Below are 15,749 nucleotides of genomic sequence, written 5' to 3' on the forward strand. Positions count from 1 at the left end.
CTCCTCGATAGGTAGACCCAACATTGTGAAAACGTCAATTCTATCCAATGCAATCTACAAACACAATGCAATACCAATCCAAATCCCAACAACATTCTTTAAAGGATGGAAAAACTAATCATTAAGTTTATATGGAAAGGGAAATGGCCCCGGATGAGTAAGGCACTATTGAAGAAGAGTAATGTAGGAGGATTCACACTACCTGATCTCAGAATCTACTATTCAGCTACTGTCATAGATTGAATTATGTTCACCAAAAAATGTGTGTATCAATTTGGCTGGGCCACGATTTCCAGTATTGTGTAGTTGTCCTCCATTTTGTGATTGTAAGTTTACATTAAACAGGATTAGGGTGGGATTGTAACACCCTTACCCAATTTACATTCCTAATTCAATGTAAGGGGAGTTTTTCTGGGGTGTGGCCAACACGACTTTTTATCTCTCAAGAGATAAAAAGGAAAAGGAAGAAAGCAGAGAGTTGGGGACCTCATACCACTAAGAAAGTAACACCAGGAGCATAATTTGTCCTTTGGAACTGGGGCCCCTTCACCTGAGAAGCTTCTCAACCAGGGAAAGATTGATGACAAGGAATCTTCCTCCAGAACCAATACAGAGAGAAAGCCATCCCCTGGAGCTGACACCCTGAATTTGGACTTGTCACCTACTAGACCGTGAGAGATTAAATTTCTCTTTGTTAAAGCCATCCATTTGTGGTATTTCTGTTCTGACAGCACTAGTTGACTAAGACAGCTGCCTTAGTCAAAACAGCCTGGTTCTTGTACAATGACAGATACATTGACAGATGGAACAGAATTGAGAACCCAGATGTAAAATCATCCACCTACGGTCACCTGATCTTCAACAAGGGCCCAAAGCCCATCAAACAGGGAAAAGACGGTCTTTTTAACAAATGATGCTGGTCAAACTAGATGTCCATCTGCAAAAACATTAAATAGGACCCACACCTCACACCGTACACGAAAACTAATTGAAAATGGATCAGGGACCTAAATATAAAACCAAAAACTATAACTATAATGAAGAAAAAATAGGATCAATGCTACAGGCCCTAATACATGGCATTAACAAAATACAAACCAGAACTAACGACACACAAACTCCAGAAGATAAGCTAGAAAACTAGGATCTTCTAAAAATTAGACATTAATGCTCATCAAAAGATTTCACCAAAAGAGTAAAAAGAGAACTCACAAACTCGGAAAAAATTTTTGGCTATGACAAATCAGACAAATGTCTGATCTCTAAATATATAGGCAAACTCAATGCATCTACAACAGGAAGACAAATATCCAATTAAAAAATTGGCAGAGGAAATGAACAGACACTTCACCAAAGAAGACATTCAAGTGGCTAACAGACACCTGAGGAAATACTCGCGTTCATTAGCCATTAGAGAAATGCATATCAAAACTACAATGAGATACTATCTCACCCTGGCATTACTGGCAGAAATCAAAAAAACAGAAAATAACAAATGTTAGAGAGGCTGCGGGGAGATTGGAGCTTTTATGCACTACTGGTGGAAATAAAAAATGGTACAATCATTTTGAAAAGTGTTATGGCACTTCCTTAGAAAGCCAAAAATAGAAGTACCACATGATCTAGCAATCCCACTCCTAGGAATATGTCCTAGAGATATAAGAGCCTTCACACAAATAGATATAAGCATACCTGTGTCCATTGCAGCATTATTCACAATAGCAAAAAGATGGAAACAACCTGGCTGCTCACCAAGAGATGAATAGATACACAAGCTATCACACACACACAGTGGAGTACTACCCAATGATAAAGAACAATGATGAATCTTCAAAACATCTCATAACGTGGATGAATCTGGAAGGCATTATACTGAGTGAAATAAGTCAATCATAAAAGGACAAATATTATATGAGACCATTACTACAAAAACACATGAAAAGGTTTACACAAAAAAAAAAGAAAAAATCTTTGATGGTTATGAGGGAGGGGAGGGGTGGGGATGAAAAAACACTAAATATAGAATAGATATGTGGTAACTTTGGTAAAGAGTAAGACAATACACAATACTTGGGGAACCAGCACAATTTGTCCAAGGCAATGTCATGAAAGCTCCATAAACACATTCAAACTCCATGAGGGACTGAATTTCTGGGCTGAGGGCTGTGAGGACCATGGTCTCAGGGAACATCTAGTTCAGCTGGTAAAACATAGGTTACAAAGAAAATGTTCTACATTCTACTTTGGTGAGTATCTTCTGGGGTCTTAAAAGCTTGTGAGCAGCCATCTAAGATACTCCAATGGTCTTTCCCCATCAAGAGCAAGGGAGAATGAAGAAAACCAAATACACAAGGGAAAGATTAGTCCAAAGGACTAATGGACCACAACTACCACAGCCTCCACTAAACTGGGTCCAGTACAACTAGATGGTGCCCGACTACCATCACTGACTACTCTGACAGGGATCACATAGAGGTTCTGGGACAGAGCCAGGAAAAATGTAGTTTGTTTTAACTCACAAAAAAAGGCCAGAGTTACTGTCCTGACAGAGACTGGAGAACCTCTGAGAGTATGGCCCTCGGAAACCCTTTTAACTCAGTAATGAAGTCACTCCTGAGGTTCACCCTTCAGCCAAAGATTAAACAGGCCCATAAAACAAAATGAGACTAAAGGGGCACAACAGCCCAGGGGCAAGGACTAGAAGGCAGGAGGGGACAAGAAAGCTGTTAATAGGGAACCGAAGGTCGAGAAGGGAGAGTGATGACATGTCATGGGGTTGGTAACCAATGTCACAAAACAATATGTGTACTAATTGTTTAATCAGAAGCTAGTTTGTTCTGTAAACCTTATATAAATACAATTTAAAAAATGTAAAAAAAAAAATTGAAGAGATTGCATATCCTTTCCTCAATGGCTAAGAAATCTATCTCCATCTACCTATCTGTCTGTCTTATCAATCTATCTGTCTGTTTTATCTATCTGTCTATCTATCTATCTGTCTGTCTATCTATCTATCTGTCTGTCTGTCTGTGTCTGTCTGTCTGTCTATCCATCTATCTAATCTATCTATCAACTGTATATCTAGAGACTACACCCCCACCAGAATGGCTACATTGAAAAATATGTATACTACAGTGGATGCTATAATAACCACTCAAATCCCGCTCTTCAAGGCCCTCAATGACTCATTTCTCTAGCTGCAAGGAGTGTTGGAAGTGCTGATGACTCATGGAGGAAGTGAGAAGCTTTACTCAAGATTATGTCCCCAGCTAAGATTTATAAAATATGCTGGTTTGAGGAACAATTTTGGTGAGGGATTGGAAAGTTTATGTTTTCATACCTTTAGCATCCAAGACTTCTAGAGAATAACTGATGATATGATCAAGAACCTTCCTTGCTGGTCTTATTCCTTGGTCCAGCAATGCCACTTAAAAGAACTTATCCTAGGGAACTAATTCAGGATGTCCACAGATATTTAGCTGCCAAGATATTTATTCAATGTTCAGTTAAGAAACAACCTAAATGCTCAGTTACCCAGAGTTTGTAGAGTAACACATACTGTTATCAATAGGGTTGCATCAGTTTTATTGATGGGTAAAGCATTCCCAATAAAGGCTCAAGTGAAGAAAGTAGCTTACAAAATGGTATACACAAAAGGTTCCTACTTTTATTCTTCAAATCATTACATAAATGCGTAGAAAACCCCTGGAATATTATATACCAAAATACTAACAGTGATTACCTCTGTGTAGTGATGGGTGGGATTAGGTAGGACTTTAATTCCACTTTTTTTGATTTCACGCATTTATTAAATGCTTTATAAAGAACACGTGTTTATTGTGTCATTAAAAGACCAACATTGCTTCTAAATAAGAAATGTCTCCAGTTTTCCTTAAATCATGAAATCTGTTGATAAAAATATCACAAAATAAGTTATTTTTTTCTGATTAAAATAACTCACCTCTCAAATGATGCCCAATTCAGAGATAGACCCTCAACCCTCCTCCTTAAAGTGTTCATGTGAAGAAGATATTTGAAAACCGGGAAAAAGGAATTTGTTGGCACTCACACAGAGGCACTCCATACTTGTTCCATTACTCTTAGTCTGGGCTGATGTTCATTATAAAATTTTCATAATAAACAACCAAACAGTGGTCCTGGCTAATCTTTTTTATGAGTTAATCAAACTGGTAAATGTGCCTAATTTAGCTAAGTTTTTGTGTAATATTCAGGTATAATTTTAGTTAAATATTCAGATAAACATTGTTTAAATTTGTAAATTCATCTCATCTTAATTACATTCAATTTTCCATTAAAAAAAGTTCTTTTATGAGTGTTTTTTTCCTGAATTTCCGTGACTGCCCTCTAAATCTTCTCCCCCAAAGAATTCCTACCATGCTAAGAAGCCCTGGTGGTACAGTGGTTAAGAGCTCCGCTGTTATCCAGAAGGTTGACAGTTTGAATCCACCAGTTGCTCCTTGGAAACCCAATGGGTCTCTATGAGTTGGAATCAACTCGGTGGTAATGGGTAAGGTGGTAAACTAAGCTATTAATGCCTCTTCACATCGTTTCCTAGAACTCTATAGCTGGAATACTGTGCTAAACACCTATCTGGCCTTCCTTAAGGGTAAAATATGTTTGACTTTTATAAATCAGGAACACACACTGAGTATTTAATTAATATCCTGTGTAAGTCGATCTGCTGAATTAAGTCAAGCTTTCAGGAGAAGGTGAGTGCACATACCAGCATTCTCATTCACCAATTTCTCCACTTTCCCGTGGTTTAACCATGAACCTCACTTCCATGTTCCAATGGCTTCAAAGATTAAATTATTGGTTTACTTATTTTGTATAAATGCAACATGTAGCTTACCCCTTCTCTGAGGAGAAGAGACAATGGGGTAAGGGCTGTGGTAAAGAAGAAATTGCTCCTAACCTTTTAGATCATTTCTCTACCTCCATGAACAGTGGGTGGACAAGTGACCTTAGGCCCCTCTCCCAGGCTCAGTGCTGGTGTGTGATGGTGGTGAGACTGTGGGCCTTTGGTTCCCAACCTCCCACCCCATCCCTGTGGCACTAGAGATCAGCAGAGAGAAAATTCTCTCAGGTTTGGCAAGCAAGATACCTAGGATGACCTGGGGAATGAGAAGAGCATACCACCTCTGCTGCTGTGGCTGTAAAATACTTCAGGCCTAATTGCTACTTGTTATGAATTAAATTGTGTCCTTCCAAAATATGTGTTGGGATCCTAACCTTTATACCTGTGGATGTACAGTAATCCTGTTTGGGAATTGGGTTTTCTTTGTTATGATAATTAAGCCATATCAGTGTAGGGTGTGTCCTAAACGTAATCACTTCTAAGATGTATGAAGAGCAGATTAAACACAGAAGCAAACACACAGGGGAAGACAGACACTAACTGACGACAATGGAGGCAGATGAATCTACAAGTCCAGGAACTCCAGGGATTGCCAGCTACTAGAAGCTGATATAGACAAAGGGCCTCCCTCTAGACCTGGTGCCCTGAATTTGGACTTCCAGTCTCCTGAACTGTAAGAAAATAAATGTCTGTTTGTTAAAGCCACCCTTTTGTGGTATTTCTGTTATAGCACACTAGGAAACTAAGACAGCACCTAAATCATAGTGGGAGAAACAAATCCACTATTAATGGTGTGGCTTAAAGGGTACTGACGAGAAACATCAAGAACAACCTTTTACATCAGAGTGTCTTCACCGCGACATGGTAACCAGACAACAAGAATCCAGATGTTGTGTCTGCCTTTCCTTTTTATTTATTATTATTATTTTAATCTAGATAAAAACAGAGCAGAAAGTCTTCCTTGTCAGAACACATTACAATTTTCCACATCCTACTTTTCTAGGTTTTTCAAAACTCCATTATATCACACAAATCCTTCTAAAGACGGTAAACACATAAAGATCTTTTTAAACATTCAATCCTCTTGCTTTCTTTCTTAGAAGCATCACATTTTTAAAATATCACTAACAGTCTAGCAACAGAAGTCCGCCTGAAATAAAACATATTGTTAAAAAAAAAAAAAAAAGGTAGGTGCTTTGTTTGAAATAGGGTTTTTATTTTACAGTGCACATATCCAGGCAAATTGAAAGAACAAAAGCGCATTTTCCCCACGCGGAGATTCACAGAGTATGCACACATGCCACTCTGAATGCTATAGGCTTTTTCAACCAGCTTTAATCCATCTGCCATACCGAAGTGCAAACCTACCCCTATGGTTTGTGGTGGCTTAAAAGGAAAAATGGAAGCATATCATTCAGAAAAATGCTGCAAGACATGTCTATGAAGAGTATTGCAGTGAGTTTTTAAGGCGAGTGGTGGGTGGCCTTACACAGGCTGTCCCGGGCAACATCTGGCCTCATCCTCTAAGGAAATCTCCATCCTGGAAAGAACACAGCTCACACTTTTTTCGGGTTTGTCCTCTTTGGGGCACTCCTGGCATTAACGTTCTTCTTGGGGCTGGCTGGTTTGGGAGCAGGCGGCTTTCCCTTTGGTTTTGGTGGGTTACTACGACTGGTGCGTCCAGCTGTTTGCTTCTTGTCCTGAACTGTTTTCCGCTGTTCCTGAATTGTTCTCTGATGTTCCTGCAGCCTCTCTTCCCATTGCTGGAAGGCAATTTATGAACATGACTGTTAAATACATCTTATTCCTTTATGCTGTTAATGTCAGAATTAATGAAATCCTTTCACAGCAACATATTAATTGTAACAGTAGTAGTTATTCCGTATTATTTCCACCACCTCATCTGTAGGTCATTTTGTTGTACTGTGGTGACTTGCATGTTGTTATGATGCCAGGACCTATGCCATTGGTACTTCAAAAACAAGCAGGGTCACCCATGGTAAACAAGTTTCAGCAGTGCTTCCAGACTAAGACAGACTAGAAAGAAAGGCCTGGCAATCTACTTCCAATAATTAGCCAATGAGAACCCTGTGGATCACAATAAAATATTAGCTGATACAGTGCTCAGACAAGATGAGCCCATTAAGTTCGAAGGCACTCAAAATACACATTGGCTGCAACAATGGACGCGCAGATACCAATGATCATGAACATGGGGACGAACCGGGCAACATTTTGTTCTATTGTACATGGGGTCACCATGAATCGGAGCCAACTCCATGACAACTAACAACCACAACAACTCACCTCATTCAGGAGTTTTACTCCTGCAAGCTAAGAGAACCCAGGCAGTAGCAATACCTTTTGTGAACTTGAAAACACAAAAATTCTCCTGAATATACCTAAACATACTTTATGGAGGGGAAGTGCTTTTAAAATTTCAAACACATAACCTGGTTTCTTTAGTTCTGGTATGACTTGCATCTATGGGTAAAAAATGATTCTAATTATAATTCCCTTCATTAAATTATAAATATTTCTATAATGTTAACACTAAAATCATGGTTTTGGCCACAAAAGAGTTACTTTTTGTATATGGTTTATTTTGACCAAAGTCTTAAAATGATTTTAAATATAGGGAAAGATTACTCTCTGTATAGTAATGGTATAGGATTTAATGTGGGTACTCCCATCCTAAAAAATGTGTCTGTTTTAATCTCAGTATATATTATTCTGCTCAAGTATCTGACTGTTTGGCATAAAAATGAAATGTTCATAATGAATGAAAACAAAAATCAAATTTAACATGGCAGTAAGCAGTAGATCAGTATTGAACGCCACCAAATCCCATCTGAAGTTGAATGATAGAGTTGTGATAAAAATGCCAGGTGAGAAAACCTATACTTTTCTTAACTACCGAATCAGAAGTTAGATATCGTTGCTAGTGCTGGCGCCCATGATAGCGTGAAGATAACAGACTGTGAAGAATCCCCAAATTCTACAGAATTTCTCTGCTTGTACTTAAACCCATATTCACTGGGTTACTAGTTATACTTACGACGGATCTTTTACTAAGTTGATCTCTCCATTTTTCAACTAAGCAATTTTCAAGAAGCATCATCCTAAAAAAAAAGGGCAATTAGTCCTAAGAAGCAGCTTCTCATTAGAAAAGTAAAAAGTTTAAAACTCAGAATTAATGCAATCATTTCATCGTAAAAAATAAAAAAATCCTCAATAGCATTTAAAATCCCATAATCCAGATAAACACCATCTATATTTTAGTGGTATTTTCTTTCATTCTTCCTTGTACCTATACATATTTTTACATCATACTGTACATTTAGATAATAGGGTACATTTTGCTTCATCATTATATTATGTGCATTTCCTGATATAACAAAGATTCTTTAGAAGTATAGCTTTAATAACCATATAATATTGTGACTATGGATATCTATAGTATATTTACCCACTTCTTTACTGTTGAAGCTTTGTCTTTCTTAGTTATTATTGCCAGGGCTGCACTGAACATGTTTGCACAGACACTAGTGTGCGCAGCTGTCTTACTATTTCTTTAGGACAGATTTCTGAAAGTGGAATTACTAGGTCAAAGGATATGTATTTTCTTTTTTTTTTTAAAGATTTTCAGGGCATAGGGTCAAATTGTTTTCAACATGGTTGAACTTTCATCCATTTCATTACCAAGAAGAATTAGGTAAAAATGGAATCTTATTTTTTTTTGGATTTGAACACCAAGGAGGTTAAGTTTTTTCATGTTCATTTGCTATTTGTATTTCTTCTTCTGGAAGTTGTCCGTAGAGATTTAGATACATATATTTCTTTTTTATGGCCTTAATGTTTTAAATATTAATTTTTGTGGACTCCTTACAGAGTAAGTCTATTATCCCTTTGTCATATCTGTTGCCAGTATTGTTTTCTCAAATGTTATTTGGATATTTATGTACACAATATTATACGGTCATATATATATATGGGTACTTGCCCTTATAATTTCTTGCATTATTTTTATCTAATGTACTTTGCCATTCAGATATCACATATGTATTCGCCTAATTTTATCTTTGATTGTATTTTTAAATATTTATCTCTTAATCCATCTAAACTTATTTTACAGTATGATATAATCTGAAAATATGTACTATTTTTCCAAATAAAAATATTTCCAATATCATTTACTAATATAATAAACTCTTACATGCATTAGAATCTGTTCCAGGAAAATTTCCTGCTTTATTTACTTATGTGTCTATTCTCACACCACATGGTTTTAACAATTGTAGCTTTATACCAGTTTTGTATGTCTTATAAGGCATATTTTCTCTCACCTCTCTTACTTTCAAAATTTCCTTTACATCCCCTACTCATTTCTTCTTCCAAATAATCATTAGTATCACTTGTGAAGACATAACTCCCAATCCTGCAAAATTTTTTTTACTAGGATTTTAATCAGAATTACAATAAACCTATATGCTAACTTGGGAAAGGTGACATGAAAGTTGCTATTTATTTGGTATTTTTTTTATAAACCATTCATCTGTCCCAGTAGAATTTACTGACTAGCTGCCTGGTGCATCTCCAAAACTGCGTTGAATATGGCAGTAGATACAAACACCATGAAAGAGACCAGTCCAGAGGCAGTGATCGCTTCTTCAAAGAGACAAGATATAAACAGAAGAAGGGACCAGCTGATAGGAAGCAGAATAAGGTTATTCAAGTGAAGTCAGTTTCAGAAGGCTTTTTTTTTTTTTTGAGCAACAGTCTTGAGCCACAACAGGAAGAAACAGATGAACATTAATGGCAAAGAATCAAAGGGAGGTCAACCTGTTACATAAAAATGAGTAAATGGCTGGAGGAGTATAACAGGATCCATCCTGGAGCCTGCACAGATTTTCATCTTTAAGGAATATATATATACGTAAAAAGGGTCCAAGGAAAGAGATGTGGGGAGACAAACATTCTCAACTAGAGATACGTGTATACGTGTGTGTGAGTATATGTGTGCATGAGTGTGTGTGTGTGTGTGTGTGTGTGTGAGATGCTCCGGCAAACAAATAAGTGTGTATAACACAAATGTGCAGAGCTGTAGTCTCAAGTGGCTATCCTCACTTGATGTGTAAGCTATTAGTGTAAAAACCAAACCCATTGCCGTCAAAACTATCCCAACTCATCGCGACCCCATGTGTGTCAGAGTAAAACTGCACTCCACAGGGTTTCCAATGGCGGAAATCTTACGGAAGTAGATTACAAGGTCTTGCTTTCAAGGCACCACTGAGTGGATTCAAACCACCAACCTTTTGGTTAGTAGTGGAGCTGCAAACCGTTTGTGCCAAACACACACACACACACACAGGTGCCTGTTGCTGCCAAGTCAGTTCCAACTCATAGCAACCTTATAGGACAGAGTAGAACTGCCCCATGGGGTTTCCAAGGCGCGGCTGGTGGATTCGAACTGCCAACCTTCTGGCTAGCAGGCATAGCTCTTAACCACTGCACCACCAGGGCCCTAGGGACCTCTATTAAAGAGGCTTAAAAAAATAATAATCAGTATTTGCCATGTTAAGATTGATTTGGGTGAACAGAATTACTTTTACTCAAAGCAATTCACCTGTGTGTAAGTTTTTGAAATAACATATTGACTTTTGAAATTCATTCTTAAAGTTTTCTTTCAAATACTCGCATTTCTATTTATCCTTAATTCTATGAGCAAATGGGGTCCCTTGGTGGAGCAAACACTGAAGCGCTCAATTACTAGCCAAAAGGTTGGTGGTTCGAACCCACCCAGAGGCACCTGGGAAGATAGGCCTGGCAATTTGCTTCCATAGCCTTGGAAACTCTATGGAGCACAGCCCTGCTCTGTAGCACATGGGGACACCATAAGTCAGAATCGACTTGATGGCAACTTACAAACAACATGAGTAAACAATTGATATTTAGGATGTCTGATATTCCATCAGAGGCACCTACTAAAGCTATATATCTTTTTTAAAGGAAATACTGGTAATGTATTTTAAATCATGAATGCCAAGTGAAATTCATTTTAATAAGCAGTGGGCAGAGTGCCTACCTTGAGCGCCACTCGTAACACATGATGAGAACGTCCTGATGGGGCAGAATGTGTGGACACTGGCAGGAAGAATTGGTAATGAGCAGTACTTGAGTTCGAGGAATGGGTGATGAGGACTTGAAGACCTCTTTCACATCCACCACAGTAGTTACTTCATTGCAGCCGCTTCTCTGCACGGCTTTTATTTTGGCATGAATAACTGCAATTTAAAAATCGACATAAGTGTCCTTAAAGCCTTTGGAGAAAAAGTAGAGATGATGAATTCACATCAACTGCTGAGCCTGTCTAAAAGAATCACTCCTGTAATTATGGTCATGTCCAAACTGCCCAAACGAAGGCAAAAAACGCCCACACAATCATACGTTAAATGTAAGGCCTCCCACGTTGTCCACATTGTCTTCAAAGTTCTGAATCATACTGCAGGAAGTAAAAGCAAATCGACAAACAGGGGTTAGTCTGGGCTCTGCCTTTGGGTCAGTGATCGCTCCTAGTGGGGTTACAGACTGGATTTGATGGGAGGATCCCTTCTTCAAATCAGCCCTAAAATTCTATAGTTCTCAAATTAGCTTTTTTTGACAAGAATATCTCAGGAAATTGAGTTACATAGAACTCCAAGAAAGGTTTTACAGAAAGGTATATTTACTTGTTTATAGTCTATCTTGTGAGGATTTGAAGTGACAGCCATAAAGTCTCAGATTCAGAAGTCACCTTACAGTTCGTATGGTTCAACTTCCCATCTGACACTTGAACTTCCTCTGTTTTATGGGAAAGCTATTACAGTCACAAGATCCCTGAATGGCTCAAACATATTGCGCTGGACTGCTAACCTAAAGGCTGGCTGTTCAAACCCACCCAGCTGCCAGGAAAGGAAGGCCTGGTGATCTGTTTCCATAAAAATTACAGCCAAGAAAACCCTATGGAGCAGTTCTAGTTTGTAACACATGGGGTTGCCATGAGTCAGAATCCATTGGACAGCAATAGGTTTGATTTTTGTATTACTATTATTAGAGTGGTAATGCTTTTAAACAGTATTATGTAGCTCAATCCTTTAATTCTAGCATTTTTTATTTTGGTTGAATAACGTACATATGCTGTGTATGATGCTCAGATTTGACTGTCTACATAAGAATTTTTTTCAGATTTTTATATTGTCATGACCTTCCTACTTCCATGTGTGACATGGAAGTTTCCTTTTTGAGATAACATGTCAGTGTGAAATACAGAAAACCAGTTTAGCAAGGAAAACCAAGTTGGCAAATAGAATGAGTATTTTTCCCAAAACCATTTTATGTTATTTCAACATATATAATTTAAGAGATGCAATGAAAATATGAAGTGGCAAAATGGGTACTTTAAAAGAATATGCTTCTAGTTAAATTTACCTTTGGATGATGAGAGTAGAATTATACTTAAAAAAAAAAGCATTTAAAATATCATGACTGACTCATTCTTTCAAGAAAGTGCTGAATGGCTCCTTCAAATAAGAGAGAGCATTTAATCTATGCCAGTACTGTTGTCATAGGATTTCATGATTAACATATTTCCACACAATTTCTTTAAGATGTCAAATATTTGTAGCTGCTTATAAGTTTATATATATATATACACATACATGGATAGGTCTTAACTATTTGGGTCTCAGAAAATCAAATCATGGACCAGTTGCCCAATGTGCCCGTATCAGCCTTTCTACTCGCGGCAATGAAACCAATGAGAGAGTAAGTAGAGTTGATCTGTCCCAGCTAAGCAGGGCCTTCTCACCAAGGCCAGTAGGGCAATGATGTCAAACTTCCAATCTGATCCACATCACTGTTTTCATGTGGGTAATTTACTTTGTTTCCACTTGATTTACCCAGAGAAGAAAGAGAGAGAAGGTTTACAACAGCTGTTATTGCACCATCAAGGACCCACATCATTAACCTGAAAAATCATCAACCTTCTGCTTTTACCTCATGGCTAGCAGACCTGGTCTTAGCACGGACAACCCTATTGTGATTCCAGCTTCATAAGGTATCAAGTCTCAAAAGTGAGTGGCTTCATCAGATGACTTACCATAGCTGTAGTTCTTACTCAGATACGTCGCCAGAGTTGGTTTCACCTTTTTGCACTTGCACCTATCTAGAGAAGACACAAGAGAGGCAAAAAGTTAAAAAGGGTACAGCAATCACTTTGGGGAGAAGAAGAAGGAAACTTGAGGAAATAAGAACTTACCGGGGCTTAGGTGTTTACAGTCAGCTTCAAGAGGTCTTTCTTGTACCATCATGTCTTGGGTGATGTCTATCCACTTCACGTCTGAAACACACACAGGGCCACACGAGCATGGTCAGTGGTTTGGCTGTTAGCCCAACTGGAATAAGGAGAAATCTAAAGCCACAAACCTAACACAGAATCACAAAGAGCAGTACTAAATAGTAAAAAAGTCATATGATTGCTGACTACTTGTTTCATATAAACATCCTTGGGCTTATAACCAAAGACTTTTGGGTGAGACTCTGCCTTCAGTATAAACTGATGCGACTGAACATCCATTTATCTTGGCTGATACGGACAGCCATGCTGGATAAATTCCAGTCACTCCCTCTCCAAATTCATTCTAAAATGTTGGTTTCCCAAATTGACAATTTACACTAACCAAAATAGCCAAAATAGTTCCAAGTTCTCATCTCACATTTTGCAGTAGAGGAAAAAGTCCATGACCAAAGATAAGCAGAACCCTCTCTATAATTTACATAATTAAAGCAATAAGTGTATTTTTTCTAAAACTCTGAATTAGAGAGAAGTTTCAAATTTCCCCTTCCCTTAATTGCCACCTTCCTTCATGTTTTGGGCTATGCTCTGAGGTCTAACTTCAGAAACTACACTAAAGCAACCCCATAATCATTTTAAATGTGGGGTAACCTGGGTCAGGGAAAGCCTAGATAAATGAACACAAACATATTTTTAGTTTTCATTTCAAAACGTGGACTTAACCCTACTCCTTTTTCCCCTTGAGAAACACCAAAATGACCAAAGAGAAAAAGTGGCAGTGGAAGCTGAGATCGGGCTAACTAAGTTGCTATGAGTTGGAACTGACTCGCTGGAAGGCAACAGGTTTCCTTGTTTGTTTTTAAGATGCCACAGATGGCACCTCTTGATCCAAGACCATGAAATAAACACAACAATTTGATAACAAATTCAAAAACAGCACTCCTGCTGGGGAGTAATGATGTTTTCTGCTTTTTCAGAACATTTAAGAAGTAGCACTAAATGGAGAGAATATTAGCACCTGCCTTGGGGGATTGTTTTAAAGATTAAATGAGTTAATACATGTAAGTGCTTAGTAACTCAGGCAACACATAGTATTATATACGTGTTTGTTGCTGCTGCTATTATTTGTATTACTTCTGTAAATGAAAACATCTCCAATGACACCTTTTGTAAATAAAATCTTTTTTTTTTTTTTATTTTTTAAATGAGGCGTGGTCCTCTTACCCAGCTTCCCCAATTCCTTTGGGGGAAACCAGACTCTTCCGAAAGTAAAGTCTTACTCCACCGCCTGCCACCTCCTCCACCCTCACAAGTGGGACTGGGGTGACCACCCTCTGGCAGCCTTAGGTGGTGCTGCCGGGTTCTCGTGGGACTCCGACAGCCCCGGGAGCCTCCTTAGCTCCCTTCCTCCCTACACAGCCTCACCTTCCGGGAGGTCAGTGACGATGGCCTCGGGGGAGATGCAGACGCCACGGTCGTAGACTGGTAGCTCATCGCAGGCCAGGCTCTCGGGCCAGCTGTGGTTGTACATCTTCATGAGTGGCTCGCAGTCGTCGCGCGCGCGCTGACACACCGACTTGCACGGTTTGATGGGGTCGTGCAGGAACTCCAGGGTGCAGATGGGTGCGTACATGGCGCAGAGGAAGAAGCGCAGCACGGTGCTGCAGTTCACGTCCACCAGCTCCTCATACTGCTCGATGGCCAGGATAGCGTTCTCCTGCGTGCTGTGGTGCAGGTGGTTGGGCATCCGCGTGAGGTTCCAAGGCATATGCCGGCACATGGGGATGCGCACCGCCTCGCAGGGCGCGCCCCGCACGCCCAGCGCCAGGCGCAGCCACAGACAAAACGCGGCCAGAACCGAGAGGTGCATGGCCAGCCCTCCCGCGCTGCGACCCCGGCGGGCAGAAAAGGACTTTGTCTTCGCGCCTTCCTAGTCTTTCTCCCTCCCTTCTGGGAGGAGGATGTCTTTTGAGGCTCAGGAGAGATTCTCTTCCCAAACTTCCGTGGGCAGCAATGCGAAGCCCCCGGGTCCGGCCGCGGATATCCGCCGTCCGGCACACAGAGCTCTAGCAGCACCAGCCCTCGGCCTCTCGGGCGCAAACCCGCCTAGGCAGCTCCCGTCCCGGACCCCGCAGCTCGCAGCGCAGCCAACCACGGCCATTGCAGGACCCTATTTATCCCAACACCTCCCCTGACGTGGGCTCTCGGAACGCTCCCTTGGCAGCAGCCGGAGCGGCGCGGGCTCCCCCTCGACTGCCCCACCCCCGGCCCTCTCTGTGCAGAAGCGGTGACATCATCTCCTCCCGGTCCCAGCCCAAGGTTGGAATCTGCACTCCCCCAAAGTCCTTCCTTTTTAGTCTGGCCAGTCCTTTTCCTTCGGACCAAGAGAAAGAGCCTCTGGCAGTCGTTTTGGATGCTGGATCCAAGAGGGTGCAAGAGAGGATTTCAAGGAAGAAAAAGACGCTCTTTGGAGTCAAAGCTGAACCTTGGCGCTTTCTGCCTGTGCTTCTTGTTGTCGTTAGATGCCCTCGAGTTGGT

The 15,749-nt window shown here is 39.9% G+C and overlaps 1 protein-coding gene across 1 annotated transcript; it reads right to left on the reverse strand.

Annotated features, from left to right (window-relative positions):
• Positions 1-5,779: 5,779 nt before the first annotated feature.
• SFRP4 (secreted frizzled related protein 4) lies at positions 5,780-15,403 on the reverse strand. Its single transcript, XM_049894512.1, has 6 exons — positions 14,637-15,403; positions 13,176-13,256; positions 13,017-13,082; positions 10,965-11,163; positions 7,938-8,001; positions 5,780-6,642 (listed from the first exon to the last, which is right to left on the reverse strand). Exons 1-6 carry the CDS (start codon positions 15,079-15,081, stop codon positions 6,436-6,438), a joined length of 1,062 nt encoding a protein of 353 aa, XP_049750469.1. The 5' UTR covers positions 15,082-15,403; the 3' UTR covers positions 5,780-6,435.
• Between the last annotated feature and the right edge of the window lie 346 nt (positions 15,404-15,749).

This window comes from Elephas maximus, chromosome 8 (genome assembly GCF_024166365.1).
Source record: "Elephas maximus indicus isolate mEleMax1 chromosome 8, mEleMax1 primary haplotype, whole genome shotgun sequence".
Taxonomy (NCBI): domain Eukaryota; kingdom Metazoa; phylum Chordata; class Mammalia; order Proboscidea; family Elephantidae; genus Elephas; species Elephas maximus.

What these genes read in the sequence shown, in the direction of transcription:
- SFRP4 (XM_049894512.1), bottom strand. Translation starts at nt 15,081, where the DNA reads ATGCACCTCTCGGTTCTGGCCGCGTTTTGTCTGTGGCTGCGCCTGGCG. An exon ending in CGTCACTGACCTCCCGGAAG is followed by an intron (nt 13,257 to 14,636) that starts GTGAGGCTGTGT and finishes TGTGTGTTTCAG; the next exon opens with ACGTGAAGTGGATAGACATC. An exon ending in AACTTAGTAAAAGATCCGTC is followed by an intron (nt 6,643 to 7,937) that starts GTAAGTATAACT and finishes ATTGCCTTCCAG; the next exon opens with CAATGGGAAGAGAGGCTGCA.